General features: G+C 41.2%; 2 protein-coding genes across 3 annotated transcripts in view; both read right to left on the reverse strand.

The window, feature by feature from the left end:
* The window catches only part of igf2bp2a (insulin-like growth factor 2 mRNA binding protein 2a), a 57481-nt gene extending 50020 nt beyond the window's left edge, over positions 1-7461 (reverse strand). For both annotated transcript variants that reach the window (XM_086221184.1, XM_086221183.1), the window contains exons 1-2: positions 6929-7461; positions 5785-5845 (exon numbers count right to left, since the gene is read on the reverse strand). In XM_086221184.1, coding sequence (XP_086077310.1) covers positions 5785-5845; positions 6929-7103 — 236 coding nt within the window. In that variant the 5' untranslated portion in view covers positions 7104-7461. The remainder of the gene's footprint in view (positions 1-5784; positions 5846-6928) is intronic.
* A 3160-nt stretch (positions 7462-10621) lies between these two features.
* On the reverse strand, positions 10622-15322 carry tra2b (transformer 2 beta homolog). Its single transcript, XM_086220013.1, has 8 exons — positions 15165-15322; positions 13505-13650; positions 13172-13328; positions 12378-12566; positions 12188-12303; positions 11381-11506; positions 11227-11297; positions 10622-11138 (listed from the first exon to the last, which is right to left on the reverse strand). Exons 1-8 carry the CDS (start codon positions 15195-15197, stop codon positions 11128-11130), a joined length of 849 nt encoding a protein of 282 aa, XP_086076139.1. The 5' UTR covers positions 15198-15322; the 3' UTR covers positions 10622-11127.
* Between the last annotated feature and the right edge of the window lie 67 nt (positions 15323-15389).

The following is a 15389-nucleotide window of genomic DNA, read 5'->3' on the forward strand; positions in this document are numbered from 1 at the left end:
TGGAACATTTGGAACTTAATACAGCAGCACATGTAAACATACATGGACGATCAGGAGAACACCTTTGCTACCACACCTAGCGACGGGAGGGGGGATATCTTTTAAACTCTGATGTTTCCCAGGCAGTTGAAAACCAACAAAAAAAAATATATAAAACTGGCCCTACACACAAGCGATGATTTATAAAACCAATGCACACATGTTGCTTTAAAGTCCGGCTGAAACGCCACAAAAAGAGAGTCTAACTGCCGTCTGGTGACGTATTTCGAAGTGAAACAGGATAGAATGGTGGGAATGAACATCGGGGGTAATTTGGAACGCTCAGTGTGGGCGTATCCAGAGTGTGTTGTGCTATAACGTTAGGCAAGGCTCCACAGTACACCAGACAGCATCAGGGAGCCAGCTTCACACAGATGCTGAAGCAAAATCTGATGCTTGTCTCAGAAGTATGCATCAGATTATATTTTAAAAGAAGAAAAATGATTGGATTTTGATTTACAAATACAAAGACCTTTTTTTTTTTTTTTTTTTTACTAAACAAAAGTTTAAACGGCATTGTTTATTTCATTTTGACTTTAAGAACATCCAAACCAGGTATGAGTCCATCAATTATTGAAGTAGTAAAGGGAGTAAGAACCGAGTGAAGCTACCGGCCAACACTGTTGCCAGGTTGCTACTGAACCAGTCCCCTTCAAGCCCGGACCCCCAACAAGCACATGCTTAGCTGCATCCTCCGGCTCAGTCTGACTGGCTGCTAGTTTTCACCATATTCATTTCTTCTGTTCAAGACTCGTCTGAGCTCTTCAGCTCTCCGGGGTTTTGTAGTGTTGATATGGTCAAGGTCAGGATCCGCCTGCATGAGAGGTGACACCTGCTGGGAGCCTCAGCTGCCCACCCTTCCCATGGAGACCACACCCTTGGGTGCACTGGCACTGACACAGGTTCTCTCTTGGGTGCTTCAGCTGTGTCTGTGTGTGTGTGTGTGTGTGTGTGTGTGTGTGTGTGTGTGTGTGTGTGTGTGTGTGTGTGTGTGTGTGAGGGACAGAAAAGAGGGCGAGACAAAGCAGCTGCTACATCCCCCTACTAAAAAACAGAACTTGCAAACTGTACTATTCATAAATATGATTTATAATGAATTAAATATTCGCATGGAGCCTGATTATCATTCATCAAACCCTACTTAGTAAAACAGCATCCTCAAACATCTGCTTGTCTATGTTAACAGGCGAGGAGGGTGGTGATTACACCGGTAGCTCTTTTATCGCAACAGCAAGCTAACGTGAGTGAATCAGTTTGAATGTCGCTCCCGGATCACTGACATGGATCTTAAACTGCAAATCACTTCAACAAGCATATTAAAATATAGATTCAGGGACAAATTCTCTTGCAGGCATTTAGAAGAAGAATGACTTCAGTGGCTCAAGATGACTTTCATCTCCAATCAATGATGGTTGATTTTCCCTCTGGCCTGTCTTTCCATGACTCTCATCATTCAATAATGAGTTGGTACCATGTGATGGCGAGGTCACAAATGCTAAACACAGGCGGAATAAGAAGAAGAAGAAGAAGAAGGAGAAGAAGAAGAAGAAGAAGCAGCACCCCATCCATCCTAGCGTCTTATTGAATGAAGGGTGTTTCTCAGCCAAGACTGCTCTCTGTCACTGACCAGGCACATCAGTGACCGCTGCTCCAATTCTGTCACTTCCCTTCAGGTGAAACCAACTCTAACCAGCCATGGAGAAGAGACCAACACTCCTGTTTTACTTCTCTCATCTCGCAGCAAGTTGTGGTGACTTAGTATTAAGAGAAAAATGCAAGACTTAGGATGTCCGGTCAGGACGATCCTCCTCATCCTGGCAACACTTCCCACATCTCCTAACGGGAGAGTCATCTTTGGTTGTAATGCAGCTGTAAGATATTAGTCATGCAACAGGTTGGAGTAGAATGTAAATGACAGCTTGCTGAGGAGTGAATCTCTAGAGCTGCTCCTCCGCACATGTGCAGTGGTCTGGTTTAAAAAAAAAAAAAGAGAGAGAGAGATTCAAACCCCGGAGAAGCTTAAACAGTGAGTCTAAAAGACACACGATGAATTTACAATTCTCTCACATCTAATCGCGATGTTCCCCTAAGCTATGTGCTCGGGAGATAAATACACTCCTCCACGGTTGTGAATAAAGTTACTAATAGCTATACAAATGTGCTGAGATTTAAATGCCAAAGCACTATGAAAATATTCTCTCATGCATCAATTCTGGGGGTTGCTAATAATCTCATCTGGCATTGTTCTTCACACATGAGCATTATTAAAGCATGCAACAAATTAACAGTAAGTTAAAAGAAGAAAAAAATCGCTGCTCTCGAGGGGAGAATAGTTGAGAGGCACCTCAGGCATCTCCTCCTCAGACAGGTGAGGGGAGACATTAGGAGTCAGGAGGAGGGTGCAGGGTATGTGGCTTCAGAGGAGAGCAGCGCCTCCTGCTATCAGAAGAGCCTCACTTGGAGAGCTTCCCCTGCACCCAGGATCAACTAGGGAGTTTTAATGGATTCGGAGTGGATCAACTGATGGCTATCGTATTTCGCTGTTTTTGCCTCTGTGTGCGCTCACAAGCCGACACACACATCTGCATGTGCGCCGTGGTGCAATGCAGATGTTTACACCCATGTCTCCGTTTCTGTTCTTTTTTGCAAGAAACTGGTCTCGCAATGAATTTGTCTAACTACAATAACCGTGAATGAAAGCTGTTTTTATTGTGATGCAACTTAACGGGACAAATCACAAGTCCATCAGTTGTTTACTGGGGCTCATTTACACTCCACAATAAGTCAAAGGTGCAGAGAGATAAAGAGGAGGAAAGGCTGGTTTTGTCAAGTCCCACCCCCCATACCCACACACACACACACACACACATACACACACACACCCCTGCAGCAGCAAAACAATCCAAGTAAACAAGTGTGTGATAGTCAGGAACACAGATGTGTTTATCCCGCAACAACTATCCTGTCCACACATGCCTAATATTCCCAGTTCCTCAACCTTCCACACGACTGACAGTCAGGCAACGTTGCATGTCATTTATATAACACGTATATCAATTAACACAAGGTCTCACAATCTTTCCTCGTCGTGCTCGCAGAGATGTTGATACACGCTTTGCTTAGCAACAATGAAATATCATCATATCACCATTTAACAAATATATGAGCAATTTGTTACACAATTTACTGAGCAAACTAACTCCATTTCCTCCTTAAATTGCATTCTTGGAATCAAATTTAGATCATTTTGTTAAAAAATGAATAATTATGGTTCATAAATTGAATTAATTTCGCCGGTCTTTAATGACTGCGATATGATTAAATAATTAAGATGCAAGGCCTACAATTAATTAACAAGCTCATGAATAATAGCTTTAATTTGATTTTTTTTTTTGGAAAAACATATAACATGAATTTAAGTTTTGCTCCCTAAAATACAATATTAAATTACATTTTTCAAAGTTTTTTCTAGTTTGAAAACCACAGTGAATCAATATTAAGTCAACTAAATTATTATAGTAACAGTCAAGTGAATCCATTCTATTAATTCTTAGAACTCTATTAGAAATACGACTAACAATGTGAAACTGAATATGAAAGGATAATAAGATTAATTTACAGATAAATTCAAAAAGCGTGTGTAATTTTGGAAATAATACGCATAACAAAATCATGTGGGAGCGCATGCTTCTGGGCTCATTTCAAAAGACGGAATATAAAATTGATATACGTCACAACATTTAAATGAAACTCTTGATGTGAAAATCCCAACAATTCACACATTTGTCTTTTCTAACTGCTTCGAAAGCTTAAGTTCAAAAGGCCCTGTTCTTTCGAGAACGAGCTCTTTAACAAACAAAGATAATATTATGAAGACAGAATCCGCCATCTCTGATTTTGTCTCTCAAAATAGAGACAATGTATTTGTTAATCTGGCAAATGACAACAATACAAAGTAAAAAAAAAAAAAAAGACTAAAAAGAACATATGCAGCCCACAACCAAGAGCAGCCAGCAGGCCTGAAGACTCACACAGCCACAATAATGACAGAACTACTGATGGGTTTCGCCTCCATTCACTTTTTAACAACACTGCACCTCGTATTTTTCAAATTAAACCCATCTCTAATTTCCACATGACTATCTGATTACCTTAATTAGAAATTTACACTTACAAATGAAATTTTATTTTAAAAGTCCAACTTTAAATTTTTTTAAAGTAATTAGATGAGTTAATCTGTGTCAGACCACTTCAAATATTACAAATATGCAATAAAAAGATCAATATACATTAGTTTTACCACCACAACTTGAGATAATTTCACCCTTTATGCAGGACAAAGAAACATGTAATTAAAGAGTGAATTCAACGTGAATATTTCCACAACATTACTCAAAAACAACATAAAAGTACTTATCAGTGACAGAAAAAAACGATTGAAATTATTTTAAAAGTATAAAATAATGGGGGGGGGGGGCACTCGTGTGACGTCGCCCGCTTTACACAGACTGGGGTGATTCAAAACACACACCTGTACATGTGCGAGCCCGCAGATACGGCGAGGACTGCGGTATCAGGACGTACACACTGGTCCAGCAGCTCAACACACAGCCGGCTGGACACACGCAGTCAGGCGGGCGCATGTATGGAGCTCTGCTGCCTCTGATTCCGCCTATGGCCGCGCAGAGAGCAGGGCCATCATGGCAGCCATTATGAGGCTCTCCAACATTGCCATGGCCTACGTGCACATTGGCTGGGGGGAGTGGCGTAGGCTTTTTTTTTTTTCAACCATGTTGCACCCCTGCGGTTAACATGGAGACATTAAAAAAAAGACGAGTAAATAACGATATATTGTTTCTCTACGGTGTGTCTGTGTAACAAACATTTTTTTAAAAAAAAGACAGCGAGTTAGAAAGGGCACAGAAGGAGGAGGCGGATGGGTCACGTGTTCCTCCACAAGAGGCTTGAATATTTACCTTTTTGTCACGCAACGTTCCCTATACAGCCACGGGAAATGTTGTGAAAGCGGTGAGCCTATACGTGGACGCACCTCAAATTCAGATTACGAGTATTCAAGTCAATTAAAAGCTCGTGGATGCAAGTACAAAACAGTGTTGTCATGCCAACTCTCGCCGTACTCACACACAATATGTTCTTCACAAACACACACACACACACACATTCATATAGTAATCAAAGGAGAGGCTGATTGGTATGCAACTCGTCGTGCATTGCGGTGTTACAGTCAATAATGAAAGTTATGTTGGTAAAAATGATTATGTGGCGGAGCGGGGAGGGGGTTCGTATATGTGCAGCATTCTACAGTAAAGTATGTGACATCTAATTCAGGTGATTATGACAGTGTGTGTTTGTTTGTGTGAGTGTCTGTGTGTGTGTGTGTATGTGTGTTTGTGTCTGTGTCTGTGTGTGTTTTCACGCATTACAGTAGGTCAGGCCTGCCCTCAAAATCACGCGATATGTCCCTGCAGATGTTGGAAGATTCGTCGCTTCTTTTTTTTCTTCTTTTTTGGAGGGGGTAAAAATCACCATTCCTCTTGATTTTTCAAACTCCGCCGACACAGTCAACGTTAATCACACACAGAGTGAAGAAAAGAAGGGAAATGTGCTTGCTATATTTCACAGCGGAAGCCTACAGGTCACACAGTCTGCCATGGGGCACAGTATAGGCGTATGTGTGCGTATGTGTGCGTGTGTGTTTGTGTGTGTGTCACATTGTAGGCCTACCTTAGTTTTTTTGGAACAGAGTAGTCTACCTCTATCACCTTTCCGTGTAATTCAACTTTACCTGTTGGGGCGAAAATTGATAGTGTAACATTAGCCGAGTAATGGAAGCAACAAAGCAGGCTGGTTGGGCTTCAGCAACACTTTGAATCACTTCACCAAGTAGGTGCGTTCCCATTCAAACAACCGACCCCGTGAAAAGGTGCTCTCTCCGGGCGTGTGGGGCGCACGGCGGCGGATAAATGTTGAGATTATAACGTATATTGTCACATTTTGCCGGCCACAAAAGACGGATTCGGCGCCAACGTGAAGCATGATAAGCTCATATAGTGTGGGGGGAAATGGGCAGCCATGCCTTCCACTCCCACAACCCTCACAGTGCAATGAGGGGTGTTTTTTCTGCTTCCAGTACAGAATGTAACATCAAAGAGGGGATGGTTGGAAAGAAGAATAACTTTCCTTTGAAGGTAACTTAGGTGTGTGTTAATTCTGCGTGTGGAGCGAGCCGGAGCCGGATTTAAAGCGCTCCTCGGCGAGGCTTGAACACGGGGTTTGGTTCTGAGTGGCCTGGCGCAGCACGGAATTAGCGTCTCACCTCGTCCCCCCTCAGCTACCTGTTTATTAGCTCTTTCCTCCGGACCCCCATGACCCACCTCCAAGACACCTCGTAAAAACATGCCCAGGCATCACAGGAACACGGAGCCGACAAGTTTTCCGCGCTCGCTTCGCTCGGCTCTCCTCAATAAAATCAAGATAAAAAATAAGTGAAAAATAATTATGCCTACCCGAACCATCAGACCACCCCATACATTCCAGCGGGTGATTGCAAAGTAGCGCCCCGCAGTATCGGAATCTCCAGAAATATCGCTTATGGTGGAGATTTGCGTTACGACGGCTCGTGTTTTCTTTGACGGGCATTAAAGCCCCGAGGGTCCTGCGATCGATAATTTATCCAATTTTGCTTGAAACGCGCCCGACTGAGCGTTCACCTCAAAACTCTCATAGTACACACGAATGTGATCACAATACGTCCACAGTAGTAAAATAATAATAATCATAATAATCATATTTCACACTTGGGAGGTGTATTATTTTTGCTGTGAATGTTCCCTGTCACCGCAGCATCACTTATCAAATCTACACTTACCCGAGAGAGTCTCAATAGCCTTCACGGCCGAGTTCTGGTCGGGGAAGTCCACAAAAGCATAGCCGGATTTCAGTAGGACCTGTTCGGCCACTGGCAGCTTCCTCTCCCCGAAGAGCTGCTGCAAGTCCTCGACAGTGACCGACGGACTTAAATTCCCAACATATAGTTTGTTCATGATCTGAGAGGAAAAATCTCCAAGGGGTCCTCAAGTGTTGTGTGAGAGAAGCGATATTCAGATGAGTAGAAAAATAAAATAAAAAAAATACAAAAATAAAATAAAAGAGGAAAATCTGATGGGGAAAACAGCAATTACCCCCCTAGGAAATCCTAAGCTATAGGCAACCCCCCAGCACCAACTCTGGCCCTGGTCAAACTCTTTTCACAGGGACTCTGGGAGGAAAAAAGTGTCGTTACGACATCCAACAAGCACCGCCTCTGAATAAAATCTCCCCTGAAATCACAAGAAAACATGTTTGGAGGTGAATGTACAGGGATCCCTCCCGGCTGTGCCAGAAAGTACAATAAGTGGCATGATGATCACATTCAGCCAAAGGGATGGGCTTAAAGCGGGTAGAGGATTTATTTCATTAAATCATAACAAGGGCCGTGCCTTATGGGTCCCTTCGGGCTGGGGAGGGACAAGAGCTACTGGGAGGAAAATCAAGTCGCTGTCACTGTATACTTGTCGATCCAGACAGTGTCACTGATCCCCACAGTTTGCCTTTTATTTATTTATGCGCGACACAGAAATATGGATTATTGGAGCGGTTCAAGCAGGGGGTCCACGCCTTGCTGAGATGATGTGTGAGATATTATTCCAGAATTAATTACTTGCAATACTGTTGCATTCATTTACAAAAGACGAAAGAAGACAAACAGAAATAAATAGGAAAATACAAATGTGCACGCTGCGCAAACATTTAAATGGGCCCCTGCGTCCTGAGACGTATCCCCCCCCCCAACCCCCCATCTTCCTCCCGCCTCTCTTGCAGCTTCTTCTCTTTACGTGCCACTTTCACTTTCTGTTCCAACATATTAAAATTGAGCAAACGATTTAAAGTGGAGGATGTGCATGATGGAGCAGAATCACTCAGCTGGTCTGAGATATGATCTTGATTGTGGCGGTTGTCTCTCGGAGGGAGGCACTCAGACAAGAGGGCTGGGGTTTACTGTGGGACAGCGAACCTGCAGTGCTCATGCATGGATGTGGAGTCTTCCTCTACCTTTACCAGAGACAGAGGGGAGGAGCCTTTGGCTACACTCGAGTGTCTCTACATATGACTTGCCGCCACCCCTGGAACAGTACTGCCACCCTACTGTAGAGCCGAGACTCCTCGCCTTGTTTACAGAACAGAGGAATGTCCAAGCTGGGGCCTATTTACCAAACAGCTATGCTCCTAATGACATGCTAACACAATTCACACCGGCCTGTAGCAGTCCTGCTTCTTCTCGCCACTGAATGTGTCAATCAAAGCACATAGTATCTATTAACCTGACCTTTAAGTAGGAATACAGGACCCTGCATTGTGTTGGGAGCAGATAAACACAGGGCAGAGAAATGCAACAACACAGTCATGGGTTTGTTTACATCCCTGCCTGTGGATGTTATGTCTAATTTGCTCAATGTGCTGACAAACAACCCCCCCCCAAAAAATTATTTCCACTCTGAAAGAAGAAAAAAAAAAAAAAAGCAAAAGCAGAATGAGCTTGAAATAGAAGGCAAGTGACATCTTGGGAACGCAGAGAAGTGCTGACCTAAACAAAACACACATTTATAACCAAGACCGCTGGTCAGAGCAGGAAATAAATACTATCTGCTGTTTCCAAGGTGTGGCCGCCAATCAACAGTCTCCTACTTTAAATGATCCCATTTATGAATTTGCCGACTATGTATAGTATTCTTTTTTTTTAAACTTTCCACAACAGTAAGAAAGGTTCCTGCACAGGACGAATACCATTGGAAAATAACTTAATTTATTTCCATATGAACTGTTGAGGAGAAACTGGGGACGCATTATAATATCGCTATTGATTAATAACCTTTTTTTTTTTTCAATAAGTCCTCCCACTGAGGTTCTAGTCTCTTTGCTATACAGACGATGAGAAATTACCATTGAAAACGCATGTAGGATTCATGGGCTTTTCCATGTTTGGAAATTTTTTCTTTCAATGATTCGATGTGTCAATACATACAAAATGTCACTGCCATATAAACCTGGCCTTTAGCCAAATTAACCTCGTTGTAAAATACCTGCAAAAATATTGTGAATCCCTAGATAAAACAGGATGTTAAAGTAGTACTTCCTGTACGTAACAGCCTGGATATTTCAATCACACACATTCAATGACTCTGAAGAAACCACCTCAGAGAAGTTACTTCCTAAACCTATCAAACTCAAGTTTAAGACCAAAAACCACATTTTAGAGCAAATTTTAAGACTTTTAATGATCTTGCAGGAAATCAGAGTCAGACTCCTTTAATTTAAGTGGATTATACATTCATTTGAATAATTAAACCCTCTATTATGTAACTAACCAGTGGTTTAACAAGTTCACAGTGAAATTTGCAGTTGCAATCATTACTTTTCTGCTATTTTGTTTAGTCACTTTAATCTTTTGGAGGGGGGGTATCACATTTTCTTGATGGTCACAAGTTATTGCATTTAAAATCCTTTGAAGAACAACAACAATCATTGAGGCTTGATGAGTGCACATACAGAAAACATGCTTAAAGACAATGCAAAGTACTTATACATAATAGAACGTATTATATATTTTCTTCAGGAAGCAAAATACATTTTTATTGCTAAAATAACTTAAAGGGTTGTTTTCCCCCGAATTTAACAAAAATTCTGTAGCGTTCAATTTCAGGTAAATTGAGGGGAAAATAATTTCAAACCTGGGCTAAGACAAGCAACCTCCCAGCTGAGATACCATGTGGAACAAATGAGAATTATTTTTGCAGAGTTTTTCCTTCTTTTTTTTGACTGATTTGATTTAAAAAAGGTTGTTAAAAAAAAAAAAAAGAAGTTAAACAACAAAAATAGGATCAAGAAGCTCTGGAGGTCATTAAGGCTTTCCTGTACTGCCACTGCATGTGGTACAAACTCAGCCTCCTGTGTGACCAGTAGGGGTAGATGTTCCCCTACAGCTCTCCAATCAAGCCCATCAACCACATGGAGGGTTTTACCAGCACGACATCAACTTGATTTACAGGAATTTACTCAAGGATCAGACGCCCCAATCAATCTGCTCGCGCACAGCAAAGAGTGGGTTTTCTACAGTGTTGAGTGATATGATGCGATTGGCTGTTGGTAATCTGACTGAAATGCCATTTTGTTTCATTACTGTTTCAATTGATGAAAAATGAGATGAAAAACATTCAGAGGGCAGGCAGCAGGCTGAGAGATCAGTTACGTAATGTTTATCTTGGGGATATTTAGCTGTATTAATATAACCATGTTTTATGATAAACCCATTTTGGTATTGTTCAATTAATTGGAAATTTTTTAGGGAATATTTGACACAAACCTTCGCTATGTAAGGCAATGTAACAGGACGAACTCAAGGAAATATTTTGTTCAGGATGCTTGGTCCAACACAAACGGTTCCGTGTATTTGCAAATATTTCAATGTTACTCTTATATTTTGTCTGTTTTTACATTTTCCACAAAGAAAACATTTGAGACAAAATATGTCAGCTTGACATATTGTCAAGATTATTTATTGACTGATTTATTTGCGCTCCAGAAAAACTCAAATAACAATGAAGCAGGTCTTTAGTTGGAGCGATGAGAACAGAAACTGATAGAAAGCACCATAAAGCGATGAATGAGACAGATTCTTCGGTAAAATTTCAACTCTTTTTTTTTTTTTTTTTTAAATGTACAGGTGCATGGAAGGAAGGACATGAGTCGAAGTCAAAAACTGCACCTCCCTTTAATTTGTTCAAAATTAAGTTTCACGTATCGTGTATACAAAAACGGGATAATAGCTATCAATATAACTATACATTTGAAGATAAAAACATGAAAGGACAGCTTGTTCCATGTCAAAGTACAAAGTGACTCATACTGGTCATGGACATTTAGAAGCAGAAGAATGAGGATCATCTATTCTGAAATCAAACCAAAGAACAAAAACATTTCCTTTGTGTGCTTGACAACAGACACACGTTTGGGTTTTCTTGACGGCAAAGTTCAATAGCGACCTGTGGAACAATTTAAAGCTGTTAGACAAACCCTAAACATGTTGAAGGCTTCAACAAAATAAGGTGAGTATTTATGAAAAGAACTTACGAGGAGAGTAAGAGCGCGATCTTGAACGAGACCTATAATTCCCTCTGTAGTACGGTGATGGAGATCGCCTCCTGTAACAGCAAAAGTACAATTCAATTTAACTTTTCCCCCTCATAATTAACCCGGGGCACTGTTAAGAAACTGAGATTGTCACCTGTATGATCTGTAGTACTCCCTGTCGTCATAGCGATCGTGGCCACCTCTCTCATATCCGCGGTCGTACACACGTGAATCATATTCACGCGAATAGCGACGAACACCACTTGAGCCACTTCCGCCACTGTAGGAAAGCAACATAAAGATTACATCTTGATTTGACTTTCAGCTTAAAAATGTAGCTTGATATACATCTCAGTTTAAAAATCAGTTGCTAAATTTGAAATATACCATACTGTTCTGATGTTACAGAAAGTAAAAGCTCATAAAGAGTGAAAGGGGGAAAAAACAATTTAATCTGTGTATAAAATAAATCAATGTCAAAAACTGGTTAATTTGAAGGATTCACGAGTTGTTGTTTTTTTAAAAATTGCTTTATTTGACCTGATGTTCATTTGTTCTCTACTTTAAAGATATTTTTCTTTGGGCTGATTGACTTCTCCAGTTTTCTGTGGAAGTGATGATTCACATTAGATGACACACGTATAATTCTTTTCCAGCATAAACTGTAACTTGAATTCTGATTAATTCAAAGTAGCCACAGAATCCACTGATGGATAGCACATTTTGGTCAGCATTTTAATCAGTTTGCAGAACTTTGGGGTATCAATTTTAAAGTCCACTTTTTTTAATCAATGACTATAATAATGGCATTCTTCAAGATCTTCAAAAGAGCCAATCTATCCGGAGGACGACCTCTTAGAATTTCTATACAAGTATTCATTTGGTTGATTAGGGGAACAGTGATTCATTTTGTGAGCACGTCTTATTAACGCAATCCACTTGAATGTCTCAGAGGACTCACTATGTCGGGCGTCCCATGTAGATTCCTGGGGTTGGTGTGTGAGGCCTCTTTGTAATGGAGAAGTCCACCCTGATTGTGCGACCATCCAGCTCCATGCCATTGGCTCGCTCCTTTGCCTGACCATAAATAAACACACATTAAGAACTGCTACAGGAAAAGATTAACAGGGGCTTTTGGTCATCCCTTCTACCTCTTTAGCATCATGTGTGCTTTCGAAGTAAACAAAGGCAAAACCCCTGGAGCGCCTCGACTGCTGGTCATACACGATAGACACATCTGCCAGGGGACCATATTTAGAGAAGACATCCCTCAGATCCCTCTCTGTGGTGTACAAACTCAATCCAAACACTCCCAGGCAGCAGTTTGGATCCGGATTGGCCTGAAAATATAAAGACATGACGGTTGTGTTTAAATCAACTCTCGACAAGAGTCCATTTACTATGAACAAAAGATGGATCTAGTCATCATCATCATCACCATCAGGGAGTTCATAGATGTTTATGTTAATCGTGATCAACAGTAAGCCTCAAGTTATTCAACCTTCAAGGACGAGCATGAAATTAGCTGTCATTTGAGCCGAGGTAAAAAAATAATGAAATTAACATTTATGTGCCATTTCTGTCTGACCTCCAGAGCCGTGGGGTCACAGTGCTAGTGGTGCGCAGCAGTGACTTTTGTGTTGCTGGTCTATCATTGCCACTATATGAAACAACTCCATAATGTGTTGAAATTTGCTTAAAAGAAATGTTGAAAAATCTGAATGCTCTAAGAGTGAATAAGTGGAACTTTGGTCAGAAAAAGAGACAGTGAGCAATCACCATCAATGGCAGAGACATTTACTAAGTAATATTCCTTAAAATGGTATCAGATAACCTTTTAAAAAAGTTTGTTTATATATATCTCCAGCTAAACAATTTCAATGCATATCTTGAGAAAACTGCGAAACTCCTTACACTGATCAACGAGGGTCAAATGAGCACTTACACGGTTGCCGATGTGCCTGCGACGGTTGGACATAGGGGAGTGGCTGTGACTTCTGCGCTCCCCACTGTAGGACCTACTACGGGAACGGCGACGATAGGACCTTGAGCGGGAATGAGATCGGCTGTGGCGCCTGCGTGAGCCACGGCGGGAGTGAGACCTGGATAGAAAGAAGCAACACTTCTACATTTGCATTTGGTCTGTGGTTATGCACATTTAATCTCATCTATGACTGTGACGTAAGATGGACTAATATGTGCACATCCAGTCTGTCAATTCGGAATGGAAATATTCCAAGCCCCAGTAAACCCAGCTCTGCACAAAAGCGTGACATACCCAGACCTGGAACGGGACTTAGACCGAGATTTAGAGCGGGAATGGTGGGAGCCGTCCTTGGAACGAGCAGAAGAACGGTCCGGAGAGTGGCTTCCCGACTTCGCTGAGCCGGGCCGACTCGGGCTCCTAGAGGCAGAGCGAGACTCCTACACAAACCACACATACTTCTTGTTAGCACCAATAAGAGGAGGGAGAGACATTTGCCTAAGAAAGATCTATGTTGTAAAGAATTAAGACTACTCTGAAGAATATAGAAAGGAATATAAATGAGAATTTATTAAGACCTAAGTGAAGAATTTTTAGCCATGCTGGATAGTGAGAGAGCAATAAGATTACATTAAATCATATAATTAAATTAACATTATGCAAATCAGAAAATTGTGAGGTGTGTAAAAGACCATAAAATTACTTAGCACAGTGGCCTTATCCAGATTACTTCCTTAACTTCATTTCTGTAACTTCATTACTTCACAATATTCTTCTTTCTTCAATAGTCCCACTTCTTCTTACTTCCCCCATTTCACACTGCCCATACTTCTTCCCTCCTCATGATTTAGCATGCATTCACAAATTCAGCGCCACACATCTGAGCTTCATTTTATTGAAAATAAAGTGGACATGAGACTTCTTCCGCATTTTCTTCGTCCAACCTTAACCTTAATGAAAAAGAAAAAGGATGAAGAATTTATAACTGCATTTAAAACTGCACCCTCATTTACATTTTAAGTGGCAACATGACCTTATGACATGCACGGAGGAATCTACAAAAGATTCACGAATATTTCATCTCGGAAGGTTCTGCATCCAATGTTGTGGCGAACTGCCATTTGTATTACAAGGAACATTAAAATGTTAAAGATTTGTGTTTCGTTATTCTTCTCTTGGAGCGGAACAGACAAGCGTGGAGGATACCATACAGGGCAGTTGAACAAGAGATCGGTAAACTCATATTTTAAAAACAATGAATAAGACAAATGTGCAGGCCTTAACTGCGCCAACGTCTCACTCCAACCACACTCCCACCAATCCTTCATTGCACTTTACGAGTAAATTACTTCTTATATTATTTTCACGGTCACTGTCGTCTCAAAGTTCGGTAACACAATGTCGCTGAGTTCCATGTGCTTTTCGTTTCAACTTGACCAGACAGGCCCTGCTGGCTACAAGCTCGCAAACGTTAACTAACGTCAATAAGCTAGCATTGAATGGCTAAAAATGGGACACATTTACGTCTCGGATTCCAAGTAGAACATTTGGCCTCATTCATGAAACGATGTTACGCGCAAATTAAGCCTTTCGCTTCAGCCCTAATTTGGTTTTAAGGTCGTGCAAAAAAAAAAAAAAAAAAGCTTAAATGGCGACAGGTTGCTCTTTGCGACCGGTATTTGTATCGTTTAACTCTTTAAACGTTCCGTTTTTGCCTGGGTGATTATAATCGCAATCGCGTTTCAAGAAAAAAATTGTGCGTAAGAACATTTCTCGAATGAGGCCTAATGTTAGGAGCTAATCAAGACTAGCTAGGCTAAGTAGCTTGCTAGCTGCAGCTAACAAACGTTCACGTTCGCCAAAACAATATGTAGAAAAATTCTGTCCAAATTGTTTACGTAAGCAGTTGGAGTAGCTAGATATACAATGTTAAAAGTTGAAATAGCATACATACCCGCTCGCCGTAACCTTTTTCGTTGTCACTCATGGTTAAAGTCTGTGAATTTTTTTTTTTTGTTCTGTCTAATGCTAACGACCCGCGGCAGCTAGGGACAAAAGACGCCTGCGCAAACGGCACAGTGGCCCCTCCCCTTGAAGTATTCTTCTTCTTCGGTTTCAAAGGCAATTGCAACCCGGCGGAGCATTATCGCCGCCCATCAGTCATTTTACCACATCATTC

Source organism: Aulostomus chinensis, chromosome 12, assembly GCF_037954235.1.
Source record: "Aulostomus chinensis isolate RoL2024-O1b breed Wild chromosome 12, RoL_Achi_v1.0, whole genome shotgun sequence".
NCBI lineage: Eukaryota > Metazoa > Chordata > Actinopteri > Syngnathiformes > Aulostomidae > Aulostomus > Aulostomus chinensis.

Coding starts and splice junctions, on each gene's coding strand:
- tra2b (XM_086220013.1), bottom strand. CDS start 15,197: ATGAGTGACAACGAAAAAGGTTACGGCGAGCGG. Junction 13,329..13,504: donor AAGTCCCGTTCCAGGTCTGG/GTATGTCACGCT, acceptor CTTTCTATCCAG/GTCTCACTCCCGCCGTGGCT. Junction 12,304..12,377: donor GCACACATGATGCTAAAGAG/GTAGAAGGGATG, acceptor ATTTATGGTCAG/GCAAAGGAGCGAGCCAATGG.